This window comes from Zootoca vivipara, chromosome 16 (assembly GCF_963506605.1).
Source record: "Zootoca vivipara chromosome 16, rZooViv1.1, whole genome shotgun sequence".
Classification (NCBI taxonomy): domain Eukaryota; kingdom Metazoa; phylum Chordata; class Lepidosauria; order Squamata; family Lacertidae; genus Zootoca; species Zootoca vivipara.
In genome coordinates this window covers 29,891,490-29,902,257 of record NC_083291.1, presented here as the reverse complement: position 1 = coordinate 29,902,257, position 10,768 = coordinate 29,891,490, and the positions used below count along the sequence as shown (strand labels likewise).

Genomic DNA, 10,768 nt, shown 5'->3' with positions numbered 1-10,768 from the left:
GTGGAGCTTATTGATGCATACTCGGCACAAACTCCAGAGCAGGGGATTCCGGATCTGGAGGGAATGCTACACAAAATCCAGGGGGGCCATCTCTCAGATCCCACGTTTTCCATGGCAGCGCCAGGAAGCCACGGACCCGTAACTTCTGGAGCGCAGCCCGCGCCCAAGCGCGCAGCGGAACGCTTGTAAAGTAACACTACTCAAGCGCAGCTTTCTGTGTGTGATCCAGCTAGCCCCGACTTTTGGAGAGCGTGCGCACAGCAGAGCGGTGCTGGCTTGCCGTTAATAAGCATGCACACGATCGGGCTACACCTCTTTCTCCCAACCTCCCGCAGAGAAGCGAGCCATTCCCCGCCGCCACCCCGGCAGCCTGTCTCTCCACCGGGAAGCGGCTGCAGTCCTGTGCGCGCTGACTCGGCAGCCGGCCCCGTGGAGAGCTCTCCTTCCGAGGGAAGCGCGCCTCCAGGCCAGGATCGCCTTCGCTCCAAGCAGGCCGAGGCGAGGCAGGGCTAGTCTCGGCAGCGGGCGGGGCGGTGCCGCCGCTGTCCTGGGCACAGGAAGCGGAAAGCGGCGCTGAAGCCGCCGAGTCGGAGCCTGGAGCTGAGCTGGAGAAGGAGGCGGCGGTGTGCGGGCAGGCTGGGTGGCTGGCGCTCCGTCCACCGGGAGCTGCAAGATGGAACGGCGGCGGGCGAGAGGTCAGTCGCCTTCTTCCTTCTCTTCCTCCTCCTTCCCCGGCACAACCTTTCTCCCCTTCCTCTCCAGGGCGCGGCTTCTCCCACTCCTTCGCCCAGGGCAGGGACCCGTCCGACTCAGCCATGCGCGATCCTCCTCCGAGAGCCCCGGAGACGCGCCGGGCCAGCTTCGCCTTCCCTGGCCCGGTTGCCGCGGGGCTTCTTTTGCACTCTGCGCGCCCGGCTGCACCGGCCGGGAACCACCCTAAAGCGCGAAACCCCGGTGCGGGGATTGGTTGGAGCCTCTCTGCCCTCTGTCTCTCCAGTTGCGCAGCTGGGTGAGAACGGAGCGCGGCAGCCCAGCACCCACTGCCACCCAGCACCGACCCACTGCCACCCTCATCCCGACAGTACTTTCTGGAACCCGGGAAAGTGCGGGTCTGTGTGCCAGCCGCTCCTGGGGTCGAGCTGCGTTTACGCAGAACTGCTGGGGGAGGCAGCTGTCTAGGGAGGCCCTTTCGCCGGAGGAACAGGCCTGACTGCCGCTTCCCATTGAGCCTGGGGCTAGTGGGTGGCCCTGTTCAAAACCGGGGAGGGTGTATGTGTGGGAAGGGGGGCGGTGGCCGGGAACTACAGCTTCTGAATTTGTGTTGCTTGAGCTCTGGGCTACAACAAGTTGTCATCCGCTTTACAGAGGAAAACCCACTAGCCACTTTTTCTCTGTTAGCCGCATCCTTGCCATTGCATCAGGACTTGGGTTGCTTTTACCACATGCTACAGACTGGTGCCAACTCTGGGGGTGCAAGCAGCATTAGCTGAGACACCCTGTTTAATGAGTGGGGACGTACACTGATCTGCAGGGAGAAGGGCAGCGAGGAGGAGGGCCTTCTGGTTGGGGCGCTGTTGCTCGAAATTGCCTTGGGCACCTCTTGGCAATGGACCCCCAACCCCAGGGGCCTTCTGCAAGGCCAGCAGGAAGCATGCAGGGCTGAGCGTCGCTGCTTTAAAGTGCCCTAACTGCCTTCAAGCTGCAGTGTGCAACACCCACCCTTTTCCACCCCTCCTGGGACAGTTGGGACCTTCTGCTGTAAAGTGAGAGCTCTTTCAGGGAGCAGCATCCATCTACCGGTTCTGCTTTCAAGCTGGAAAGGTGGCAGGGGTGGGCAGGCAGCAGGTTGGTCGGCATGGCCAAGGCTATCCAGCTGCCTTTGGCCATGCAGCTGCCAAGCAACTTCCGGCCTTCTTCCCAACTTTGGAAGCTGGGAAGGACAGGGAGAGTGACTAACTGGATGCGGCCACCTTAGCCAGGTTGCTGGCAACCACTTCCTACCCTTGGAGCTTTGGACAGGAAGATTCCTCCCAACTTTCAGCAGGGACAAATGTGCAGTTGCCGAGATGATCTCCACCCAGCTCTGCAGCTTCAGAGTTGGGAGGAATGCTGGCTGCTTCTTGTGCTTGCCAGGAGGTGCCACCGCAAGTTGCCATAGTGAGCATGGCGAGGGGAATTGTTGAAGGCTGGTTCCTCCCACATTCCTTCCTTTACAGGCACAGTTGCTGCAAAGTGAATGGTGTTTTAGGGAGTCATTAACCAAAATAGGCTAATTCCAGGCAAAAGCATTGAGCGACACCCTATCCTGGAGGTTGCTTGGAAACTTGGGCAGAAGTCTAGTGCTGGTTATGATTTGGGATTGCAAGATTTCTTGCTGTAATGGTAGGTACTTTCTAAAGCCGTTGTTTGAGTGTATGGGTGAGTTCCATGTAGGAGATGCAAAAATATCAGCAAGAAAAGACAATGTAAAAAAGCAATCCATTGCACAAATACTTAGATACACTGTGGGTTCTGGGTTATACACCAATGTGTCTCAAAATCTGCTTAGATATTATGCATACCGGTAGAATTAGGTTGCATGCAACCAATGATTCAACAGGTCTTTCCTACAGTAGAGAAAATATTCCCTTGATGAATGGAAAGTGTGTTGCCCCATAAAACTCTGGTGTTAAGTAAAAACGAGCTGTTAATTAGTTGATGCAAGTTGGAAAATACTGCATCTATAAGGTAGCCCTGTGTGCCAATTTAATAGTCTCAGTTGAGACTGATTAGCTGGAAAAGACTGTAAAGCCTTAAGGAAGAAATCAGTTATGCTCAATTTTATGAAGGGAACATCCTTCAAAAAACCTCTGAGCTTGTGCTGTTGGGTGCTTTTAGTAGTGTGTTGTTGTGAGTTACATCTGCCAAAGAAGAATGTTATTACACTTTTATTTTCTTTTATTTACTTAACTCATTTACATAGTACCCTTAGTTAAAAGTAATGTCAAGTTGGTTTACAAAATATGCACTGCAATAAAATATACAGCTATAGCATCCGGGGTTGGGAAGGAAAGTGGAAAAAACCTTACAAATGCCTAGGTGAGTTGATGTTTTGCCTCCTGCTGTAAATCTGCTGAAATAGCTGGTGTCTGATGGAACTCGGAAGGGAGATCATTCCGCACGGTGGGTGCCATCACAACTGCTCTCTGGACCACTTAGGTAATAAACTAAATTGGGCATCATCAAGATGAAGCTTGTCTCAAGGCAGCCCTGTTTAGGGAAGCTTTTAATGTTTGATGGATTTCTGTATTTTAGAATTTCTGTTTTTTTGGAAGCCTCCCAGAGTGGCTGGGGGAACCCGGCCAGATGGGCGGGGTATAAATAATAAATTATTATTATTATTATTATTATTATTTTACCAGCTGACTACAGAAATGGTGGTAGAAGAGATACCTAGTTCAGTTTCATTCAAAAGCTTGTAACAGGTTGATATGTTAGTCTGTTAAAGCAATCGGGGAGAAAAAAAGTATTGTGTGACTTCAAAGACCAACTGAAAATTTATTGTGCCATAAGCTTTCATGGAGAAGAGCGATTCAGCTCAGTGTTTAATTCTTGAGGGTGCAAAGCAATTCTACTTTTCAGCAGAGGGCAGCAGCTGCAGGATAGTCCTGCATTACACACACAAGTTGCAGATGGATGTTAATAATTGGTGGCAAAACACACTCTGGTTTGGTTAGGGTGCTTTTGTGTGTAGAATAGAGACAGGAATAAGCAGCAGAAACATTTTTTTTTTTTTACAGAAGTTCTTTATGAAAGCACTAATATTAACAATGTTAGAATCTTAAGTAACATTAATGCATCTGATGTCCATGATACCTTACAATAACAGTGCAGTCCTTTACTCAGAAATAGACTCATAGAATTGTAGATTTGGAAGGTAGCCAAAGGGTCATCTAGTCTAACCCTCTGAAATGCAGGAATGAAGATACAAGATACATTAGTTCACGTACTGCTTCTTTGCTGAGTGAACTGTAGACAACCACCCAGTGTGAGAATAAGCAGGACTTGAACCCATGGCCTTCAGAGATGCTGGCAAGCTCTTTAACCACCAGGCCACTTTGCATCTCATGGTTTTCACTATATTTATTGACGCTAAATGTCACAAGATTATTTGTTGTTCTAATAAATATTTGTAATGCTTCCCAACCAATTTAACTGTCCTAAACTTTATATTTTTAGATTTTTTTAGATACGGTAAGCTTCCAGCTTCCACCTCCAATGCAGACCAAGGTGATTTTAGTGCTTTCTGTCATTGCCTACACTGAATCATTTATTGGCTTAATAAACTAAGATAAGAGATGGACGAGCCTTTTGCTTCTCACATGTAGCTCCTTTGCCCCTCCCTTTGTGATGTGAGCTGTCAAGTCAGGAAGCGTCTAAAGAACTATAGTTCCCCATTTAATCTAAACTGGGGGACTGCATTTGCCAGCCATGAAACAAGGCAAGATATACTGTAGAACCGAATTTAAACCATGGTTTACAGTGCAATTATATACAATAAGCATCTTAGCTCACTTGGTTAGAGCATGGTGCAGACATGTCCACTCAAAAGTAAGTCTCATTGAGTTGAGTAGAGCTTACTCCCAGAATAGCGAGTCTCCGATAATAGCCTGGCTTGTTACAATTTCTGCTTCAGACAAAATGGTAATTATGCCTAATTATAGACTTATTGGTTTGATTGTATATGACACAATGGGAGGGCCAAAAGAGCTATTTGCATGGGCAGAAGTCTTGTTCGTTCATATCTCAGCTTATTGAGCAGAGATGATTATCCAAACCATTGTGGTCTGGTTCACACAGAATGCTGGTTCAGAGATAGTTTAGGTTGACATGCATAGACCACAGTGAACCTTAAATTAGTTTGACATTTAACTTTTAGTTCTAGCAGGTGATCAACAAGAAAGGCTTTGCTGCATTGCCTTGGGAGGTCCTGAGTGATACAACAGAGTTGTGTTTTGACCAGTGTCTCCAGAGTCCTGGCTGCAGCATGCTGATAACAGACCCTTCTCTTGGTTGTGACCCTCACTCTAAATGTATCCTGACTTTATACTGTCTCAGTGATATTTTTTTAAAAAATGTTTATCCGCCTTGTATGCAATTCCTTTGCCCCCTACATGGTTGTTTCATTTTTTTGGTCTTATTTTATGTAATGGCCATTGTAAAACACAACCTTGCTTCAGTCGTCTTTTGAACACATTAAACAAAACCAAAAGCTTTTGAAAATTACAACAATTACTTCCTAAATTCGGGTATTCCCCTTCTAGCATGCAAGGTAAAAAACACCAATCCAGGATTAAGAAAATGCACAAATTGAACAACAGCATATTGGATGGTATAGTGCAGGCATAGGCAAACTTGGCCCTCCAGATGTTTTTTGGGACTACAACTCCCATCATCCCTAGCTAATAGGACCAGTGGTCAGGGATGATGGGAATTGTAGTCCCAAAACAACTGGAGGGCCGAGTTTGCCTATGCCTAGTATAGTGCTACACTGATCAGAGTGCAGCAGATCTAGGTGTGACTTCATCCTCTTTATTCATATGTTCAAATAGTTAAGGGCCAAATTGCATGGAAACTTCGGCATGTGTAACAATTGTCATCTCACCATGAGAAAAAATTCTGAGAAATTCTACCCGGACGGCAATTTTCAAGCCCGTTTCCCGGCAATGTCTGGGAAAATCCAGACATATGGCAGCCCTATTTTCAACACACAACTATAAAAGACACCACAGGTTCAGAGTGTTTGAATATTAATCCCCAAAACCAGGAAAAGCGCCACTGCTGGAAAACTTAGTAATTGTTTAATAGTCTGTCTCATTATTAATATTTATTTTCCTAGGTTTATGTTGAAGATGGTTCCCTAGAACTGAAGATTGAAATTACTGTTCTCTCAAAATTCTGTACGTGCGGATTATCGAAAATCGGAGGCAACCACCAAAGTGCTTCCTTCGGACTTAGTGGCCTTCCTGGGTGCCTTTCTCTCCTGTAACCTGGCATCTCTTCCACCATGGATACTGAGTCAACCTACTCTGGATATTCCCACTATTCAGGTCACTCCAAAAAGGCCCAGAGACAAGGGTATGAATATTTTTATTGCAGATCTGGTCTAAAGTCTGCCTTCTCTGAAACCTCCTGCTTCCTTCAGTTGTGTAATGAACCTTTTGTACTGCTTGAGACTTGTTAGTCTTGGTGAATGCTCCAGCACAAATCCACAAAAAGAGAGAATGGTCTTTGGGAGAGCCCTGAACGCTTTCTTTGGGGCCTATTGTGTCTCTGGTTCTATGCAGGACTAGTATGGGGATAGCTGTGGCCCTTCAGATCTTCTTGGAGTCCAGCATGCATCAGTACCAGCCAGCATGGCCAATGGTCCAGGTAATGAGAATTATAGTCCAGCAAAATCTGGAGGGCCACAAGTTCCCCATCCGTGATATAGTGATATAATGCTCTGGACCCACATAGTCAGGATACCTCATTCCCTTTGCCATCACTTTGCCACTTCCTGCAATTCCTAAGGACCCAACTACACAATTCCCAGAGTTCCCTGGAAAGAGGGATTGACTGTTGGAGGGATCAGGTATCCCCTTAAACCTGTGACCCTGCATTTGCTGTAGTAGCAGAACCACTGCAAAACATTGCCTCCTGCTCCCAACTCAGTCTCCTCAGACAAATACCATGGTCAAGGGGATTGAAAGCCACCAAGAGATCAAGAAAAACCAACAGAGGCGTATTGCCCCTGTCCTTTTCCCAACATAGGTCATTATACAAGTGACCAAGGCTGTCCCTTTGCCTTGGTCACTTGTATAATGTATAATTCAGTAGGCCTGAATCTCAGTTGTAACAGAGCTAGAAAATTTTCCTCCTCAAAGGGTGCCTGGAATTGTCTTAGAACTCTTCCCTTTTTAAAATTATATTTTCTTACATTTCAACATTTTAAACAATTTTGTATTTTCCCTTATTTCTGTCGACTTCCTACCCCATTTTCCAAGGAGTTGTTGTTTCTCCCCTTCTGCTGCATCCTGTATTCTATAATCAGATCATAACCACAATATTATAATCTAATTACTTGTGCTGCTCATAGCTCAAATCCTGCTCACGAGTTCATCATGCTGTAATCTTTCTTTAAATAGTCCAAAAAGGCATCCATTCTTCCATAAGGCCTATAAATCTTCCTGTTTGCTGCACCAGTTTGAAGTAGCAAAGTGGTTCCCAGTTAGGGGTCCTGGGACCCTGGGGGTCTGTGGAACGCACCCAGGGGGTCTGCGGCCCCATCCCTTGCCTCCCCCCAACTGAATTTTTGTAATTTTTTGCGTGGTAATATCACAAATTTTACGGTCTGTTTTAGCGCTGTTTGCTGTTTTTCAATATATTGGCCAAAAACGGTTTTGAAATCGCATTGCGATAACGATTTTGACCCGGCAATATGCAGCAATATATCTCTTCTCACTCAAGGGAGAGCTTTCCTTATTCAGCCCCTAATAAGACATGGGATGAGCGATATCTGGTTTTCAACATCGTGCTATATCAGCAGCTAAACATTGTGATATTCTGCTATATCGCAGGACATATATACAGTATGTTCTATGCTTATTAGGGGCTACCCCACATTTTGTTCAAAAAATTGCTTTGCTAACTACCATAGAGTTATCAAAATTTTCAAACAGTTGTGTGGGGGAGAGTGTCAATGGCTTGGCTTTTGAAAAATCTGGGATCCTCAGTAATTAGCTAACTGGGAACCACTGATGTAGCATAATTCCCTATCTCAGATTTTCTATAAAACGTATTTCCAAAGGGGCTTGCTGTAACTGGTGCTTGTTGGTTTGAGTGATTCCTTTTAAAGTCCGTCTGAAGTTTGCCGAGGAAAAAAACCGCTCCGTTTTCAGCAAGTGGGTTTGAATTCAATCAGATTTCTGTAAAACTGGCTTCAATTGCCCATCAGCTGATCTGTGCTTAGGAGAAGCCGCTTTGGAGGCATGCTTCCAGCCCCAGTGGGGGTCCCGGTCAGGAACATTCTTGATAGCTCCTTCGTAGACGCCTCTGTTCCTTCCCCACGGCTGACGTCACATATAACGTTAGGTGTGGGGCAGGTGGACATGGTGTGGCCTTGCAAGCCAAACTGAGACTTGTGCCAGGTTTAATTAAGCTTGTCCAGTCCACACTACATCTAACAATTTGCGGGGGTGGGAAATCTCAGTAGCGTCATTCTTTCAAGTGGTGTCTGTTATCAATACATATTAATCACTATGTATTATAAAAACAAATAACTGTTTGAACAAAATTTTCAGTCACATGTCCAACTTGCAACATAAAAACAAGATTCCAAAGAATCTCTAGGACTTCCCTCCTCCCCTTTGTGGGTCCTATTGTTAATCATTTCCTCCTGCATCTTTTATGATAATCCAAAATCTTCTACCTCTCCATTTGTGTCTAAAATTCACCATTAAACTACAAGTGGTATTCCAATCCTACTAACGATTTAAACTGTTTACAACGGTTTTTAAGATAAGTTATAAATTTCCCCCATTCCTTATTAAAATTTTTGGTCTTCCTGATTTCTGATTCTTCCGGTCATTTTGGCATAATCCATCAACTTGGTCTGCCATTGTTCTCTAGTAGGAGCTTTATCTTCTTTCCATCTCAAAGCAAGCTTTTTTCCAACTCCTAACTCTCCGATCCTCCTGGTCTCTCTCTATACTTTTTGTGCAGAATCACTTCCCGTTAGCTTTTCTCTTAATCTGCGCCCTTCTCTCCATGTCACTTAAGTTTCTCTCCCAACCCTCTTACTTGGTTCCACGTCCATTGATCCATTTCCCCTTTTTCAACTTCGACAAAAGAAAACAATTATGAAAGTTAACTATATAGTTTCAAAGGTCCATAGGCCCCTTTGAATTTAGACATAGTCTTTCAGGAGATGAGGTTTCTGTGCTACTCGACTTGCCCGAGTCTTTGTCTGTTTTACCACAGGAGACATAATTGTTTCCTGCTTCTTGAAGTTGCCTCTCTTCCAGATCACACCTGTCAGTTTATGCATCATTGCCAGCGCCACACTTTTCATTAGCTGTTCCTGGGGAGATGGTGAATTTCGGTCCTTGCCCGCACGATCTTTGGCGCCATTAACAAGATAGAAGCTATGAATCTTAGAGGGCTGGAATCTTGAGGAAGTGCTGTGCGTGCCCATCACAAAATGGCTGCCATAGCGGTGGGTGTTGTCCTGACACAAAATGGCAGCCACAGCTAAAGCAGCAGGAAAGGGCCCAGGACCATAAAGTAGCGCGGGCATGTCCCCTGCATCAGTCATCCCTCACCTTGGAAAAAAAAGCATCCACGGCAGCCATCATTGTGGCTTAGAGAGAGAAGATACTTGTTTCAAGTGGTGTTGGTTATCATTAAGGATAAAGCAGGAGTATTATGAAACAAATAACTTTCTTTTCGGCCAACTCTCTCCGACCCTCCTCTCTCTCTCCCTTTTGTGCAGAATCACTTCCCAGTACAGTGGTACCTCGGATTAAGAACTTAATTCGTTCTGGAGGTCAGTTCTAAACCTGAAACTGTTCTTAACCTGAGGTGCCACTTTAGCTAATGGGGCCTCCCACTGCTGCTGCGCCACCGCCGCCCGATTTCTGTTCTCATCCTGAAGCAAAGTTCTTAACCCAAGGTACTATTTCTGGGTTAGCGGAGTCTGTAACCTGAAGCGTCTGTAACCCGAGGTACCACTGTAGCTGTTCTCTTAATAATAATAATAATAATAATAATAATAATTTATTTATACCCCGCCCATCTGGCTGGGTTTCCCTGTGCCTTCCCTCTATGTCACTTAAGTTTCTCTCTTTGAGTGTTGTCCTAACCCTCTTACTTTGTTCCCCATACCTTGAAACAATAATCTCTACCAAGCAGTGGCGTAGTATGGGGGGCCTGAGAGGATAGTTGCCCCGGGCCCAGTTTATTTATTTATTTTTTGGGGGGGGTGCCCACATCATGGCGCCCTGCCGTGTCTCGAGCTGTTGCATCCTTGAAGCAACAGGCGTGCAGCTTGGCCCCTGCGAGCCCAGCACTGCTTTTGCGAGTGGCGCTGCTTACGGGGAGGGCGCCGTGAGCTATTGCGTCCTTTTCACAGCTCCCTCCAGTTGAGGAGGGGAGCTGAGAAGGATGCCACAGCTCCCGGCCCCCTGCGAGCCCAGCAAGTGGGCAGGGCAGGGGTCACTCTGGTGGCATGCCCTGCCCCCATGGTCCTCCCCCCCCCACGACACATTTTTTTTAGGGGGCACCATGCCCACATCTCCCTCTCCGCGCCCCTGCTTCTCCCTGGCGGCAATCAGGGATGCAGTGCCCCTGCTACCAAGAAAACGCCCTAGCCCTGAGCCTTGCTTGGAAGAAATGTTAAAAGGGAAATACATATCCTTTGAAATGCAAGCTACCAAATAATTCAGTACACAGACGCCATCTGTCAAAAGCTCTGAATTTGTATTGGCCATCGTTGTTGTTGTTTAGTCGTTTAGTCGTGTCCGACTCTTCGTGACCCCATGGACCATAGCACGCCAGGCACTCCTGTTTTCCACTGCCTCCCGCAGTTTGGTCAAACTCATGTTTGTAGCTTCGAGAACACTGTCCAACCATCTCATCTTCTGTCGTCCCCTTCTCCTAGTGCTCTCAATCTTTCCCAACATCAGGGTCTTTTCCAGGGAGTCTTCTCTTCTCATGAGGTGGTCAAAGTATTGGAGCCTCAGCTTCACGA

The 10,768-nt window shown here is 46.6% G+C and overlaps 1 protein-coding gene across 2 annotated transcripts in view; it reads left to right on the top strand.

Moving 5' to 3' along the window:
- Positions 1 to 247: 247 nt before the first annotated feature.
- VANGL1 (VANGL planar cell polarity protein 1) overlaps positions 248 to 10,768 on the top strand; it is a 48,302-nt gene continuing 37,781 nt past the window's right edge. The window contains exons 1-2 of one of the 2 annotated variants that reach the window (XM_035141199.2): positions 248 to 695; positions 5,879 to 6,117. In XM_035141199.2, coding sequence (XP_034997090.1) covers positions 6,047 to 6,117 — 71 coding nt within the window. In that variant the 5' untranslated portion in view covers positions 248 to 695; positions 5,879 to 6,046. The remainder of the gene's footprint in view (positions 696 to 5,878; positions 6,118 to 10,768) is intronic. The other variant, XM_035141198.2, reaches the window with a different exon arrangement.